The 16,281-nt window shown below is 63.8% G+C and overlaps 2 protein-coding genes across 13 annotated transcripts in view; one reads left to right on the top strand and one right to left on the bottom strand.

Moving 5' to 3' along the window:
* The window catches only part of PC (pyruvate carboxylase), a 101,343-nt gene that overhangs the window by 6,167 nt on the left and 78,895 nt on the right, over positions 1-16,281 (bottom strand). For all 12 annotated transcript variants that reach the window (XM_069566371.1, XM_069566366.1, XM_069566362.1 and 9 more), the window contains 9 exons: positions 14,930-15,065; positions 14,641-14,825; positions 14,087-14,252; positions 13,855-14,000; positions 13,624-13,741; positions 13,197-13,348; positions 11,695-11,813; positions 9,446-9,608; positions 7,296-7,478 (listed from right to left, as the gene is read on the bottom strand). In XM_069566371.1, the coding sequence (XP_069422472.1) occupies positions 7,296-7,478; positions 9,446-9,608; positions 11,695-11,813; positions 13,197-13,348; positions 13,624-13,741; positions 13,855-14,000; positions 14,087-14,252; positions 14,641-14,825; positions 14,930-15,065 (1,368 nt within the window). The remainder of the gene's footprint in view (positions 1-7,295; positions 7,479-9,445; positions 9,609-11,694; positions 11,814-13,196; positions 13,349-13,623; positions 13,742-13,854; positions 14,001-14,086; positions 14,253-14,640; positions 14,826-14,929; positions 15,066-16,281) is intronic.
* On the top strand, positions 1,334-5,436 carry LRFN4 (leucine rich repeat and fibronectin type III domain containing 4). Its single transcript, XM_069566374.1, has 3 exons — positions 1,334-2,247; positions 2,680-4,038; positions 4,614-5,436. Exons 2-3 carry the CDS (start codon positions 2,690-2,692, stop codon positions 5,173-5,175), a joined length of 1,911 nt encoding a protein of 636 aa, XP_069422475.1. The 5' UTR covers positions 1,334-2,247; positions 2,680-2,689; the 3' UTR covers positions 5,176-5,436.

A 16,281-nucleotide genomic window follows, 5' to 3' on the forward strand; every position in this document is an offset into this window, starting at 1 on the left:
GCAGGCCCTGGGCCCTGAGGCTGCTCTGAAAGATTCTTCCTGTCCCCAGGGCTCTCGTCACCTCCCCCACCAGCACCCACGGCGGCCACCGCAGAGTGGGGCCAGCCAACATTGCCTCATGCCTGCCGGGTGTAACCAGCTTGCCTGTCTGTCCCTGAGACTAGTCCGTGCTCCTCCTAAAATGGGGACCTTTCAGCTGGGCCAAGGCATGGAATCTGAGACAAGAAAACCAATTCAACCAGCTAAAGAACCTAGCGCATCATAGGGGTGGCAAGGATGCTAAGAGGCCTCCATGTCCCACCCTGTGTTTCCCTTGGGCAGACCCCTCCTCCTCTGTAATTTCTGGAGGATGTCACCCAATCCATCCTCCATGGGGGAGTAAGCTCCATGCAGGCAGGCAGGCCCCTCTGGTTTCCGATCTATCCCAGCTCCCCGCGAAGCAGCACGTGGCGGATGCCAGTAACTTGTACGTTGAGAGTGAATGAAAACGTTCTTGATAGGGAGAAGAAAAGGGAGTATCCGATGCCACTGAGCAAGAGGTGACCTGGGCAAGGATCCAGCGCCCTCATTTTACAAATTCAACAGCCGCAGAGGCCCGAGGAGTGGCACCAAAAAGAATGCTTTCCAGCTGCCTGAGCCCCTCACAAGTCACCTCCTCTCTTCTCTCAACCCATGAAGCACCAACAATCAACACTCCTTAGCCTGAATAAGAAAACTGTCTCAGTGGTTAAGAACTTGCCCAAGGTTACCGGGTGTACCAGGCAAGATTAGAAATCCAAGGAAACGGCAACCCACTCCAGTATTCTTGCCTGGGAAATCCCATGGACAGGGAAGCCTGGCGGAGTACAGTCCATAGGGTCTCAAGAGCTGCACAAGACTTAGCGACTAAACCACCACCGTTTCCTTGAGGAGCCTGAGGGCTAGAAAATACTTGGGGGAGGTGGTAACTTCCCTTGTTTCCCTGCTGGGCCCAGACGAAAGACCAGGGTCCGCGTTCAGCCTCAGAGCGCTCAGCGCTCCCAGCCGAGCCCGGATCTCAGAGGCAAAAGCCGGGAACTCAACCCCGCCGACACATCGCGGGACCCCCGTCTCAGCCGGGCCGACTCGTTCTGGGCCACTCTTTCAGGGAAATGCCCGGTAGGAACAGAAGGGGGAGGGAGGGGCCGCCGGGCAGGCCAGGAACCCTGACGCACAGCTTCAAACGGCGTGCCACTGCCGGCCTGCCGGGAAAGCGCGCCGCACAGACCAATCGGGCCGGAGGCGGAGACCGGTTGGTTCCCGTGCGCGCCCGGCGGGGCGGGGAGCCTGGGACGAGGAGGGAGGGGCCGGCAGCGGGGGCGGGGCGCGGCGCCAGCCCGAGGCCGAGCCCTCTCCGCCCCACCCCGCTGGAGCCCGGCCGGGGGGCATCGCCCCAGCCCTCCCCTCCCCCCGCAGGGCCCGTGCCTGTTGGGGACCCTCCACGTGACTTGGTGATGCAGAACGGTTATGACCTTCACCGTGTGTCTGTGAACGCGAGGGTCCCAGCAACAGTGCGGGTTTGCACCCGGCCCTGCCGGTGGGTGCGGGGACGTGTGGGAGTGTGGGCATGTGTGGGTGTGTTGGGGAGGGTGCCCAACGACATGTGACAAAGACTCTCGTCTCTGGGAGATGGTGAAGGGGCCCGCGAGCTGGCGCTTTGTCTGCCTGTCTGCAGAGTGACGGTTCGCGCAGCGGCAGCAGGCGCCCGTGCGGTGCAGGATGCCGGGGCGCCAGGGTGGCCGGGGGCGCGCGCGCCTGTGCCCGGGTGAGTGCGCTGCGGCAGCGCCGGGGGGCTGCGCGGCGGGTCCGCGCCGGCCCGGACCTCGGGCGTGACCAGGAGCCACCCGTGGGCGCTTCAGTGGCCGCGTGTCCGGGTGACCTCGGAGCCGGCCGGAGCCCGGGTGGATCCCCGCGCGCCCCTCCCCGTCCGCTCTCCACGTGCGTGTCCGCGGTGCGCGTGCTCGTTGGCGCGCACCCGCCTGCCTGTCGCTGCTGCTGCTGCTGCTGCTGCTGCTGCCGCCGCCGCCGCCGCCGCGAATCGCTCCGGGAAAAGGTGCCGGGAACCGAGTGAGCTGGGGCCGCGGGCCCGAGCGCCATGGGCCGGAAGGCGCGCGGAACGCGGCTGGTCAGCCCCGGGCCTCATCCCCGCGGGAGAGGCGCCTGGAGTCGGCAAGGGCCGGCCGGGCCCACGGGGAGGCCGGCCCGCGCCCCCTGAGCTACGGACACCAGGTGAGGGGGCCGTGGGGGGCAGTGTGGGGAGCGGCCAGGGAGGGGCGGGGGCCCCAGGAGGGCTTGGGGAGGCACCTTAGCCGGCGGGGGAGGGGATGGCGCCGAAGGGATGCTGGCGAGTCCAGGGGACGCCAGGGGAAGGAAGTTCCGGGACCCTCCCTGCGCTCCCGGCCACCTCCGCTTCCTGCTCACGCCTCACCTTGTCCCCAGAGCCTGGGCTCCCTCTCACGGCTTGGGAAATGTGACCTTTATTCCGGGGGCCTGGCTCTGCAGGCCCCAGCCTTTTCTCAGCTTTGGGGGACCCCTTGGGCCTTTGACCCTGACCCCACCCCCAGGCCGGGCTCTGGAAGCTGCCCCCCCCCAAGATCTGCCCGGGGCAAGTGGGCAGCGGTGCCAACCCCACCTGTGCCTGGGCTGTGGCCCTTCCTACAGGGCGCTCGCCATGGCCCCGCCGCTCCTGCTGCTGCTGCTGGCCAGTGGAGCGGCCGCCTGCCCACTGCCCTGCATCTGCCAGAACCTGTCGGAGTCGCTCAGCACCCTGTGTGCCCACCGAGGCCTGCTGTTCGTGCCGCCCAACGTGGACCGGCGCACGGTGGAGCTGCGGCTGGCTGACAACTTCATCCAGGCCCTGGGGCCGCCGGACTTCCGCAACATGACCGGGCTGGTGGACCTGACGCTGTCCCGCAACGCCATCACCCGCATCGGGGCCCGCGCCTTCGGGGACCTGGAGAGCCTGCGCTCCCTGCACCTGGACGGCAACAGGCTGGCGGAGCTGGGCGCAGGCAGCCTGCGGGGCCCTGCCAACCTGCAGCACCTCATCCTCAGTGGCAACCAGCTGGGCCGCATCGCGCCAGGCGCCTTCGACGACTTCCTGGGCAGCTTGGAGGACCTGGACCTGTCCTACAACAATCTGCGGCAAGTGCCCTGGGCCGGTATCGGCGCCATGCCCGCCCTGCACACCCTCAACCTGGACCACAACCTCATCGACGCGCTGCCCCCAGGCGCCTTTGCCCAGCTCAGCCAGCTCTCCCGCCTTGACCTCACTTCCAACCGCCTGGCCACGCTGGCGCCCGACCCGCTCTTCTCCCGGGGCCGCCACGCCGAGGCCTCGCCCGCGCCACTGGTGCTGAGCTTCAGCGGGAACCCTCTGCACTGCAACTGCGAGCTGCTCTGGCTGCGGCGGCTGGCACGGCCCGACGACCTGGAGACCTGCGCCTCCCCGCCCGGCCTAGCCGGCCGCTACTTCTGGACGGTGCCCGAGGGCGAGTTCTCCTGTGAGCCGCCCCTCATCGCCCGCCACACACAGCGCCTCTGGGTGCTGGAGGGCCAGCGGGCCACGCTGCGGTGCCGGGCCCTCGGCGACCCCGCGCCCACCATGCACTGGGTCGGCCCCGATGACCGGCTGGTGGGCAACTCCTCCCGGGCTCGGGCTTTTCCCAATGGGACCCTGGAGATTGGGGTGACGGGCTCCGGGGACGCGGGGGCCTACACCTGTATTGCCACCAACCCGGCCGGCGAGGCCACGGCCCGCGTTGAACTGCGGGTGCTGGCTCTGCCCCACGGGGGGAACGGCAGCACCGAGGGGGGCCGCCCGGGGCCCTCGGACATCGCGGCTTCAGCCCGCACGGCTGCGGAGGGCGAGGGCACGCCTGAGTTGGAGCCGGCTGTGCAGGTGACGGAGGTGACAGCCACCTCCGGGCTGGTGAGCTGGGGGCCGGGGCGGCCAGCAGACCCCGTGTGGATGTTCCAGCTCCAGTACAACAGCAGCGAGGACGAGACCCTCATCTACCGGTGAGGGGGCGATCTGCAGTCCAGAGCCCCCAGCTTGGGAGCCGCCCTCCTCTGAGCCAGCTCTGCCCCCTCTGGGGAGGGCTGGCCACCTCTCCTGCCCCTGCTCTCTCCTGGGGCTTCCATGCACCCCTTCTCAGTTTCCGAGCTGGGGGGTCGTGGGGGCTGCAGGGGGAGGGGAGGGGAGGAGTCTGTGCCCCACTAGGTCCCAGGCGAGGCTGGCAGGCGGGGCCCGGGGTGCTGGCGTCTGTGTTCAGGCACTGGCTTAGCCTCACGGGCACTGCTGTGTGAGTCTCTGCAGCCTCTGAGGCCCGGGGCGGGCCTGGGTGTCGATGGGCACACCTGTCTGCCCTGCACCATCTCCAGGGCCACACGCGCCTGCTTGTTTCCTCCGCCTTCTGAAGTGAACACACAGGCTCCTGTGGGCCTGGGGAAGGGGCTTCTCAGAGCTGGGACCTGAGAGCGTGTGTGTGGGGGGGGGGTGGGCTGCGAAGGGAGCTTCAAGGCCTTGTGGCCCTGGGCAGGGGGCGGGGGCCTGGACCCCAGGCCTGCACTCTGACCCCTGCCCTTGCCCGCAGGATCGTCCCGGCCTCCAGCCATCGCTTCCTGTTGAAGCACCTGGTCCCGGGCGCCGACTACGACCTCTGCCTGCTGGCGCTGTCACCCGCTGCTGGGCCCTCTGACCTCACTGCCACCCGGCTGCTGGGCTGCGCCCACTTCTCCACGCTGCCAGCCACGCCCTTGTGCCACGCCCTGCAGGCCCACGTGCTGGGTGGGACCCTGACTGTGGCCGTAGGGGGCGTGCTGGTGGCTGCCTTACTGGTCTTCACTGTGGCCTTGCTGGTTCGGGGCCGGGGGGCCGGGAACGGCCGTCTCCCCCTCAAGCTCAGCCACGTGCAGTCGCAGACCAACGGAGGCCCCAGCCCCACGCCCAAGGCGCACCCCCCACGCAGCCCGCCGCCTCGGCCCCAGCGCAGCTGCTCCCTGGACCTGGGGGACAGCGGCGGGTGCTACGGTTACGCCAGGCGCCTCGGAGGGGCCTGGGCCCGACGGAGCCACTCTGTGCACGGGGGGCTGCTCGGGGCTGGGGGCCGGGGGGCGGGGGGCAGCGCCGAGCGGCTGGAGGAGAGCGTGGTCTGAGGGCTGGGAGACCTCCCGGGAGGCAGAGGGTGCAGGCGGGCGGCCTCCTGGCCTGGTGGGTCAGCGTGGCTGGAGAGCACCCGCCCCGGCCCTCCCCTCAGTGCCTCTGGCAGGACAGGGGCCCTTGCCCTGGTTCTGGCCTCCAGTCGGGCAAAACGGGACAGGCCCCTGTGATAGGTGCTCACGGCCTCCGAGCGGGGGCTGCAGCTGCCAAGTGGAAGTCTTGTCTGTCTTTATAATAAAATTATTGGGGCCACCTCAGTGCTAGTCTCTGGCCTGGTCCTGCCCGGCTCCCTGAGGGGCCTGTGGAAGCACAGACAAGGGGGTCAGGCTGGGGTTCCCAGCCCTGTGGAGGCGGCCCCAGCAGCCTGGGTGCCCTGGAGAGCAGGCGGCTCTGTGCCCACATCTATATGCAGAGGACGCCCCTGCCTGGAGTGTGCGGCCAGGACGCTCGCCTGGCACAGACATCAGAGCGCACAGGGCAGCAGCGGGAGTCGGTGGGGGATGGCCCGGCTCTTCCGGGCAACGGGACCTTGGCTGGTAACTCAGAAAGTCCCCACTGACCCCTGCTGGTGACAGTGTCTTTCCCCATTGGCCAAGGTGCCTTCAGGATTTGTAACATCAAACCAAAGGGCCTAGAACCGCATCGCCCTGCTCTTGGTCTGGGACCCCCGGAGGGCTCCCGTCGGAAGTGCGGGCCCCGAGTGGGGTCTCGGCTCTCAGCTGCTCCCGACGCCCCTCAAGGCTTTGCTCTTGCTGGACATCCTGGGGCAAACACCAGGGGGCACCAGGCCCCCATGGCCACGGCTCTGGTTCCCACCTCGAGAACCAGGCTCGGGGCGGCATGCCCTGCCCTGTCCCACCCCCTCCAGCTCATGTCCCCACCAGCCCATGGCCCAGACGGCCTCCTCCAGCCTTCAAACAACCACTGCTCCCAAGTGTCGGCTGGGAGGAAGCTGCAAACACACCCCAGGCATGCGTGGTTCTCTGGTGGTGCCAGGAGCACCCATGCAGGTACCCGGGCCCCGCTGTGGAGGCAGGTGTGGCACCCCTGCCCGTGGGGCTGTACCTGTGCTGAGGGGTGGTGCGCCCTTCTGCCTAAGCCCTGCTGTGCCTCTGATGGCAGCCTGGTGAGAGCTGGTGTGGTAAGGTGCGCGTGTACGCGTGTGCCGGCTGAGCTCACACACGTGTGCGTGGCGTTGACACACACATGTGCCTGCCCACCCAGCCCCGGAACACATACCTGGATGTGGCCCAAGAGAGATCCTGGTTTAAATAAAGTGAAACAAGGGGTTCAGCCAAGAGAAGCAGGAGAGTGTGAGCCGTGCCAGGGCAGCACGGAAGGCGGCGGGGCCGGTGCCCGGTCTGGGCATGCACCGGGGGGCACTGGGGCCCTCCTCCACCTTCTGGCGCGAAGGCAGTGGGAGCTTGGGAGCCCCCAGCCTGTCGGACGGGTGGACAGTACTATGGCCCAGGGTCACCAGCAGGACAAGAGCACAGGGGTGGGCAGGCGAGGGGTGGGGTGACCGGGCCCCCTGCTCACCAGTCACCCGGCCCAGAGCAGCCCCGGACATGGCCTGCCACCATGCCACATCCCGGCCATGTGTGCAGGGAACGGCCCCTGACCAGGTGCCCTGAGGCTCTTCACGGAAGCGCAGATACCCCTAGCACGGGGGACAGCCCTGTCCTGTGAGGTGGGCTGAGAGCGGAGAGTGGCCACTGCCCCGCAGGCTCCTCCGTCCCGCCTGCTTTTTGAAAAGGTGATGGGGATGGAGCAGGGCTGAGCGAGGACAGCGCTGCCCACATGGCCCAGACCCAGCGCCCAGCCTGGACCCAGCAGGGTGGGAGCCACTGAGAAGGCGGGGGCTGCGGAGTGCCGTGTGCGGTGTAGGGACTCGGGGGCAGCTCCCCCACCGTGGGCTGGGCCACTAGTGTGGTCCCCTGCCCCTGGCCCTGCAGCAGGTCTAAAGTGGCATGTGCCCAGGGCAGGCCCACGGGTACGCAGAGGCACTGGCCTCGGACACAAGACAGCCTGCGGCAATGACTTCACCTCTGGCTATGGACACAGGTGACAGAGATGACCCAGAGGCCAGGGGCATCTCGGGGCTGCAGCCTCTCACCTTCACGCCTCGGACTCGGAACTCGGCCAGGGCTCTGCTCATCTTGGTGGCAGCCGTGGGGTGGTCCTTGCCGTGGGCGATGACCTTGACCAGCAGGGAGTCGTAGTGGGGGGAGATGACGGCGCCTTGGAAGGCAGAGGCGTTGTCCAGGCGGATGCCCATGCCCTCCCCGCTCCGGAACACCTGCGGGCAGAGGTGGCCCAGTCAGGCCAAGGTCTGAAGCTGGAGTCGAGACATGGCACCCCCGTGGCCCCAGGCTGGACCAGCATGGGCCGGCAGGGCTCCAAGAGTCACGCACAGATGACCCCCAACTCTGGTTTGAGAAGTTCTGCTTCATTTCTGCCAGCAAACCGAGGGGCACCCCACCGGCTCTAAGGGCCACAGTCACGGTTTCCTCCTCCCTGAGAGGAGCTGGCAGGGGAAGAGGGCAGGACGAAGGGTGGGGAGCATGGGCCCCGCCAGCCCCAGGCTCGGGGCCCCACTCTCAGGGCCGACGCGGAGTCAGCAGGGCACGGAGGGGCCAGACCTGCCACCCGCCTGCTTGACCAGCCCCCTTGCCTTTCAGATTCATTTGTTCACTCATTCAGTCCGCAGCGCGTGTGCCCACCTCACGCCAGGCACTGGGGACAGAGCAGCTAAAACAGAGGCCCCGCTCAAGCAGGGGTCCCAGCCTGCGGGGCGAGGGGACAGACAGAGGAGGAAACACACAGACGAGCGGCAAGGGCGCTGCAGGACGGAGCCAGGCAGGGGAGGCAGGCCGAGGGGGTCCCTAACACCCAGCGACAGGGAAGGCCTCGGGGTCCCCCGCCTTCCCTCCCTGTCAAGTGGGAGAGGAAGGAGCAGTGAGCTGATGAGAAACGCTGGGACCAGATGCAACGAGATGCACGTGAGCCCACAGGCCCAGACAGGGAAGCAGAGGGCGAGGGTCAGAGAGGCGGCTCAGGGGCACAGCCGGGGCTCCCAGGAGTCACCGGTGGAGACTCAGGGCTGGGGGAGGGGCTTTGGGTGTGAATGCCCGGGGTGGGGGCCTCGTGAGCAGCACTGGCCAGGGAGACGGGGAGCGGGAGGGACAAGCGGGGGCCTGGGGACACACACTGCACTGCACTTCCGCGTCTAAGGGACACAGCCTGTGCGTGATAAAAAGGAGCTTAATAAAATATTTAAGCGTGAACGCTCAGCTGTGAGCAGGAACCGTCAGCTAAAAATATTCTGTGGTAAACCAGGCTCGGAGGAGCCAGGCCTCGGAGATGGAGCTGTAGCAGGGCTGCCTCTGCCCGCCGAGGGCAGACTCGCTGGGGGCGCCCGCTGGACAGCGCTCCAGCCTGGGAGCTGGCCCCCACCTGTGGACCTGGATCCTTCCAGAAACAGTCCTGGTGGTAGCTCTGCCTCAAGCCAAGCAGCCAATGCGACTCTCAGAACCAGACTGCTCCCCACCCCACCCCGCCTGGCCACCCCAGTCTGTCCTCTCAGGCTCAGTAACGGAGAATCACCCTCCTGTCCTCCCTCAGGTCCGCTTCCCCAAACTCCTGGGCCAGAGGGGGCAGCAGGAGGGCCGCAGAGTGCTGACTTGGAGCCAGAGGTATTCTTAGCTGGGGCATGAGGCAGGGCCAGAGGCCAGGGGCCCCAGCCGGCCCAGAGGCAGGGGCCGGGGGAGTCCACCAGGCCCCCTACGCCACTGCTCGGGCTCCTCCCTGTCCCCACCATCTCCCGGACTCCCGCATGCATCCCTGACAGGTCCCCTGGCCCAGCCCAGCCCCTCCACTGAGACCTCCGGGACCTCATCCCTCATGCGCCCGGCTCCTCCCCCAGGTTGAAGGCAGGACCGAAGCCAGCAGGACCCCTCAGTGGGCAGCGAAGCTTTGGGTCCTTGTGAGACGAGTCAAGGACCTGGGCTCTGTTCCTGGGGATTCCGCACTTGGCTCCACCCAGCTGACCTCCCTGTCCCCGCTGGTGGCCTTCCCAGCCTCCATGGCAGCCTCTCCCAGGAATGCTCTCCCCTTTAGTGCTGGACAGCGCCTGGCTCCCACATACTCTTAAGCTCCAGTGAGGCGCCCCCTTCACTGCTGGGCCCACAGGCTCCCTCGTGCCCCCCGGAGAATGGCCTTCATGCAGACCGAGCCGGGCGGCGGGCTCTGGCGGAGGTGGCCTACCTCGATGCGGCCGGTGTCGGGCTGGAAGCTGCGCGCGGGGTCCTCGGTGGTGACCCGGCACTGGATGGCGCAGCCGTTGATGCGGATGTTCTCCTGCCGGAGGCCCAGGTCAGGCAGGCTCCGGCCCTCAGCCACGTGGATCTGGGCATGGACCAGGTCCACACTGCAGGTTGGGGGAGGGACGGGGAGGGGGCGGCATGAGGCAGGGGATGGCTGCGGGCAGCCCTGGCCCCCGGCCCTGCCTGCTGACCCTCACCAGCCTCGTCCTGACCACGCCCGGGCTGGGAGCCCTGCAGGGTCCGCCTGAGGAGCAGCTGAGATGTTAGCAGCACCCTGGGCTTGCCCCCCACCTCCACCCCCAACTCTGCCCTGCGCCCTCCCTGTCCCCCTGCCTCCCGCAGACCCTCCTGACATCAGACCCTCCCTCTCACAGCGGTACATGCTACTCTGTGTGTGGTGGGTGGGGTGGGGGTCGGTTTGCCAGAGAAGATCTCAGAGTACAATCTCCACATGAGCCTGGTTTTCTAAGCACACCCTCCCTGACTGCCAAGCTCTTAAGGACAGCAACAAATTCAAGTGGAACAGCTGTTTAAAAGCTCCAGGTTTTCAATTTATTGTCACTGAGGCTTGTGGTAAGGACAGCCAGGAAACATCATCGGCAGACCTTCCCCAGTGTTCTGTATTTCAGTAGCGATGATGATTACTGGGCATTGCCATGCGTCCACACCGTGGACTGTGGCTGTGCCCTTCCCAAGCTTTACCTCCACAGTAATGCTCTGAGAGCCACCAACATTCCCATCAGAGGATGAGCCCGAGGGTCAGAGAGGTTGCAGCCCAACCAAGCTCTACGTGGCTCGTGACCTGGGAGGAACCTGCGCCCGAGTCTGTGTCTCTCTGACACAGAAGAACCTCTGCTCGGGAGCAAGCAAAGAGCCCGACCCTTAGCAGAACTGGCTTAGGGCAGGCTCAAGATTGACGAAAAATTTCCAGCATCGTGAAGGGGAAAGTCTCACGGGGCCAGAGGGTGAGGCTGGAGCACGTGGTCCACTCAGCCTTTACCTGGAGACAGGGAGGACTCTGGGGGCTCTCACACCTGCCAGGTGAAGGCAGGCGCCCCAGCAGTGTCCTCAGTCTCCGGTTGGGTCAGAGGTTGAAGAAGGAACTGTCAGGAAAGTTCCATGGTGGGATGGACTGGCCCAAGGCCAGGACATAACACTTCGACGGCTCAAAATATGTTTTTTGAAACGAAGAGAGGCCATATTAATTATTTATAAATTGGGCAGGTTTTTTTGGGAAATGTCTCTACGCAATGCTTGTGGGAGAACCAATCGGTACAGGTGATCTAGAAAGCTCTTTAGGTGGTGGTGGTGGTGTCCAGTTGCTAAGTAGTGCCCACTAGCTGGTCACTCTCTGTGACCCCATGAACTGCAGCATGCCAGGCTTCCCTCTCCTTCACTCTCTCTTTAGGTGAGATATTGCTTATTCATTGCTCAGGTAATCCTACTAAAGATGCGCGTCCTCAGAACTCTTCAAAGAGGTGGGCAAAGATTTAGGCCCAAAGATGTTGAGTGACACACCCTTAAAAGCCACAAAAGTAGAAAACAACCTAATTATTTAAAAATAGAGGACTATGGGGATCAGTTATAAACTAACCAGAAGATGGAACACTGTGCGGCCACTTCTAAGAATTCAGAAAGAGTAATGGGAATGCCTTAGACAAATATAACATTTGAAACGTAAAATAAAAGTCATATACAAAACATCTCAATTGTGTCAAACTACTTATACAGTTAAGTAAATAAAGATGGAAAGAAACCAAACGATTTAGCGTGGGCTTAGGAGATACAGCACAGGGCTTGAGAGGACCAGCTGTGCGATCTCGGGCAACTCTCTTAACCTCTCTGAGCCCCGGTTTTGTCAACCGAAAAATGGGGTTGATTGATGCCTTGGGGATGCGCAGCACACAGAGCCGCCCGCTGGGAACCTCCCAGCATCCTGGTCCTGAGCAGCGGGGCCAGAGGCATGTTTATTGCTCCTCTGTACAAACTCTCACAATGACACGTAATGCTTGTATAATAATACTTTGCATAAAAAACTAAGTACATGGATCCCTAACGATTCTCTATCAGTGGACAGTGAGCTCCCTAGGAACCCCCCGACATGGGTTTTATACAAGATGCGGAGACGCCCTGCGGCTGGCCCCGGAGGCCGCACCCCGCCCCCCATTGCGGGGCCGACCCCATGCTCACTCGGTAATCTCCTCGGTGACAGTGTGCTCCACCTGCAGGCGCGAGTTGACCTCGATGAAGTAGTGCTTGCCGTGCTTGTCCACCAGGAACTCCACGGTGCCCGCGTTCTCGTAGCCCACCTGTGGGGCGGCCTTGTTAAGCAGGGGTCTGTGGTGAGCACCCAGTGGGGGGGCGCAGGCTCATCCACTGGGTTGCTTCCGTAGTAAAACAGACTGGCCAACCCCACCCCACCCGACGGCAGGCAGAGGGCCAGCCCTGCCCCCAGGAGGTGAGTGCCCAGCCCCCACAGCTGAGCCCCGGCCTGGGCATCTCCCCAGGCCTTCTGGGAGCCTGTGAAGGCCGTGCCCAGCTTGTCCAGATGAGGCCTAAGCAGAGCTCCCACCGGCCCAGACACCGCCTTCGCCCCCAGCTTTGGGACATGGGCCCCACCCGTGTGTACCCTGGCCTCTCCTGGATCCTCCTGACGCTTACAGGGTCTTCAGAAAGCTCCCCTCTGCTTTACTCCGCCATCGCTTCTGGTTATTACCCAAAGAGACGCCATCTGAGAGGGACCTCATCGACAGATGAGGCTGTACCACAAAACACACATCTCATTTCACTCCCTCAAATCTGTTCCGGAATGAGACACTTCATAAGCCAATAAATAAGACCAAACTCAAGGCAAGAAATCTCCTATGAAGGAAGCAAAACCTCAACTATAATCAGACCCTAAACAGCACCTCACGTTAGCCATGGCTGGAGCCTCACTGGCTTTCTGTTTGGGGAAGTTCCCAGCAGCGTCTGTGGTCTGGGGCCTGGGCTGCCTGGGAGCCTGAGTGGGCTCAGCCCTGGAGGAGAGAGGCCCAGGCAGACCTGAAAATACGCGCCCTCGGGGCTCTGGGAGGGCAAGGCCGAGGCTGGGGCAGGGTGACTGGCCTCTGAGTGGGGCTGGGGTTGGGGGCACCAGAAGAAGAGAGAGCGGGGCCTCTGTTCCAGCCTGCCCAGCCCACGGGCGCTCACTCTGCACCCCACAGAGTACAGACAGGAGGCGTGGCCCTGGGGCGTGAACAGGGTGCAGGAGACAGATCCTGGGGACGGTAAGGCATGAGTGAGGAAGAAATGCCTGAACACCGTTCCTTAATCCTGACGGAAGCCCCTGCTGCCCGCCCCCGGAAGCTCTGTCTGTGCTGAGGGGCGCTGAGGCAAGGCCAGCGGCTCTCTCTCTCCCTCCTCCTCACGACTCTTCCGGTCTCCAGGCCTGGCCTCTGGGCCCAGTACCTCTGCGACCGCACAGCACGGATCCCAAGGGCCTGGCATTGGCCCTCCACCTCCTGCCCTCCTGGAGTCGGTCACCCTGGGCCTCCCTGCCCCGCAGCAGCTGGCCACCCTGGGCCCCCGTGACCGCCGGGTGTGAGGCTGTGGGAGCTCAAAGCGAGCCTGGAGCGGGCTCCTTGTCTCCACGTGGGGAGGAGGCTGCTGCGCTATGGCTCTCGGCTCTGTTCCCGGGAGCCCTTGCCCCTCACCTGCTTTGCAAGCTTGACGGAGTCACTGGTGAGCCGGGTGCGCAGCTGGGGGTCCAAGTGGGCAGCTGGGGCGATCTCCACAACTTTCTGGTGCCGCCGCTGGATGGAGCAGTCCCGCTCGTAGAGGTGAAGGATGTTCCCGTACTGGTCCCCTGGGGTGCAGGTAAGCCAGGGTCAGCCCCTCAGGGGTCCAGACACCCCCGAATCCGTGGACGAGCACCATGGCTGCTCAGCGCTGCTCCCAGGGGTGGCTTAGTGGCGGCTCAAAACAGCACACCGAGGCCTCAGGTCTGACCAGCCCAGCACCCTCAGCCCACCTTCCTGGGGAAGGTCCCTGTGGAGGGAGAGCTCCGGCAGCTTTCCCAAAGCCCAGGAAGACCAGGGGCCCCACTGCCTCGTGCTGCCGCCCCCGGAACGCCCCACTCACCCAGGATCTGCACCTCGATGTGGCGTGGCTTCTCGATGAACTTTTCCACGAACAGCGCCCCGTTCCCGAAGGCGGCCAGAGCCTCCGAGTAGGCCCGGGTGTAGTTCTCCTCCAGCTCCTGGGAGGGCAGGCAGGAGCCCAGGAGACGGTGGGGCCTGAGCTCTGCTTTCCCCCAGCTCCCCTCTCCCTAGTCCCTCTGCAGGTGGCCGCCCGGCCTCAGCTTCTGCTCACCTCGTAGCTGTGCACGACCCTCATGCCGCGGCCCCCGCCCCCATAGGCGGCCTTGAAGATAATGGGGAAGCCGTAGGTGTTGGAGAACTCGTGGGCCTCATGCAGGGAAGTGATGGGGGCATCCGTGCCGGGCACCACGGGGACTCCTGTTGGCAGACAGGCAGGTCAGGCCACAGCCCGCCAGCCCCACCCAGACGGCCCCTCGCGGGGGCTAGGCGACCCCCATCTTCACCTGCGGCGATGGCAATGGCCCGGGCCTCCACCTTGTCGCCCATCTTGCGGACCACCTCGGGGCTTGGCCCAATGAAACGGACCCCAGCATCCTGGCAGGCCTGGGCAAAGTCGGCCCGCTCCGACAGGAACCCGTAGCCTGGGTGCACAGCGTCCACGTTGTTCTCCTGGTGGGCAGGCGGGGGTTGTCAGAAGGGATGAGCACCCCTCAAAGCCCTCACAGAGCCCCCCAACCCTGCGGCCCTCCCACCTGCCTCAGCTCACTGCTCCATTCAGTCACTCATTTACTCACTCACGTATTCATTTCTTAGTCCCTCATTCATTCGGTCGCTCATCTGCTCATCCATTTGCTTAGTCGCCCCTGCACGCAGTCACTCATTCACTCACTCAGCCACTCATTCAGGCTTTCTGTCACACACGCATTCAGCCACTCACTCATTCACCTTTTCACAGGGACTTTCGGCCAGGCAGCACTGGAGACGGGAGGCAGAGCGGGGCAGGCTCAGGACCCAGTCCCAGCTCTCAGGAGGCCCCCATCCCCACCTGGCCCCTCACCTTGGCGACCTTAATGATGTCTGGAATGTGCAGATAGGCCTGCACCGGGGCGAGACCCCGGCCGATGAGGTAGGCTTCGTCAGCTTTCTGTCGGTGCATCTGGCCCGTGTCCTGCTCCGAGTAGACAGCCACCGTGCGGATGCCCAGCTCCGTGCAGGCCCGGAACACGCGGATGGCAATCTCGCCTAGTGGGTGGGGACAGGGTAACAGGACAAGAAGTTAGATCCTGGGGTCCCAAGAGACACAGAAACAGGGGCAGGAAGCTAGGGCAGGCTCCCACCGTGCTCACCTCTGTTGGCCACCATGACCTTCTTGATGGGCTTGTACTCCAGGCGCCGGATGTTGGGAGAGGCAGCAGTGGCGGTGGAGGTCCAGCGGATAGCCAGGAGCCTCAGGCTCCCCCGGACAGTCTGAAACTTCAGCATCTAGGGAGGGAGGTCAGAGCCCGCTTAGAGCACGGCGGCCAGCACCACCACTGCCTCAGTTCCTGGCCAGGCCCAGCATTCCCTGCAGGCTGACCAGCTGTAGCGAAGGGAAGAAAGTCATCCCCAACTGGCATCCCAAGCTTACCCTAATACTCTCATACTCTGAATTCTAAAGCACCACACTTCAAGCTTTTACAACAATTTCAGAGGCCAGCGAGCAGCCCTGCGTGACCACAGTGTGTAAGGTCAGTGTCAGTCCAGGCTGCCCCGGGCTTTAGAACCGCCGGCCCCATACTGACCCCTTGGGCCCTCCCTCAGGGTTCTGTCTGGCTGGGCAGGGAGGGTGACAATGGAGCTCCCCAGGAAAGAATCTGCAACAATGTGCCCTCCGGAAGCGCAGCCTCTGCTCAGATAAAATGCAGATTTCTTCAAACTGCAAGAACGGTCCTTTCTACAAGGGCTACTCAGTAAATTAGTCAGGAAAGCCAGCTGAGGGCCAGTGAAACCGGCCAGTCACAAAAAGACAGATACTGCATGATTCCACTTAGATGAGGTTCCCAGAGTCACCACATTCACAGAGGCAGACAGCAGGAGGGTGGGGGCCAGGGGTGGGCGGTGGGGGAGTTAGTGTTGGGGGAGTTAGTGTTTAAAGGGTTCAGAGCTTCCGCGCCGCAGGACAGCTAAGCCCAAGCGCCACACCCGCTGAGCCCGCGCTCGGGAGCCCGTGAGCTGCTGCTCCTGAAGTCCATGCGTGCTACAGCCCGTGCTCGGCAACAAGAGAAGCCGCCACAATGAGAAGCCTGCGCAACACAACGCAGAGCCCCGGCTCACCTCAACTGGAAAGGGCCCACACGCAGCGAAGAAGACCTAGTGTAGCCACAAATTCATTCATTCATTCATTAAAAAATATAAAGGGGACAGAGTTTCCATTCTGTGAGATTTAGAAATTCTGGAAATGGCCAGAGGTGACGGTTGCACAGTGACACCAGTGGATGTAATGCCACTGGCCTAACTATACACTTAAAAACAGTTAGGAGAGCCAATTACATCACACACAGTTTTTCAGAATGAAAAGAATTTTTAAAAAGCCAACAGGGCAATTTCCCTCCCAGAATGCAAAACATCTTCGGAGATCGACCATCCCCCTCATTTCACAAATGAAGAAAACCAAGGCCCTGAAAAGCTTTAAAAGATGTGATCAGAGTCAGAGCCCAAA

This window comes from Ovis canadensis, chromosome 21 (genome assembly GCF_042477335.2).
Source record: "Ovis canadensis isolate MfBH-ARS-UI-01 breed Bighorn chromosome 21, ARS-UI_OviCan_v2, whole genome shotgun sequence".
In the NCBI taxonomy this organism is placed as follows: Eukaryota; Metazoa; Chordata; class Mammalia; order Artiodactyla; family Bovidae; genus Ovis; species Ovis canadensis.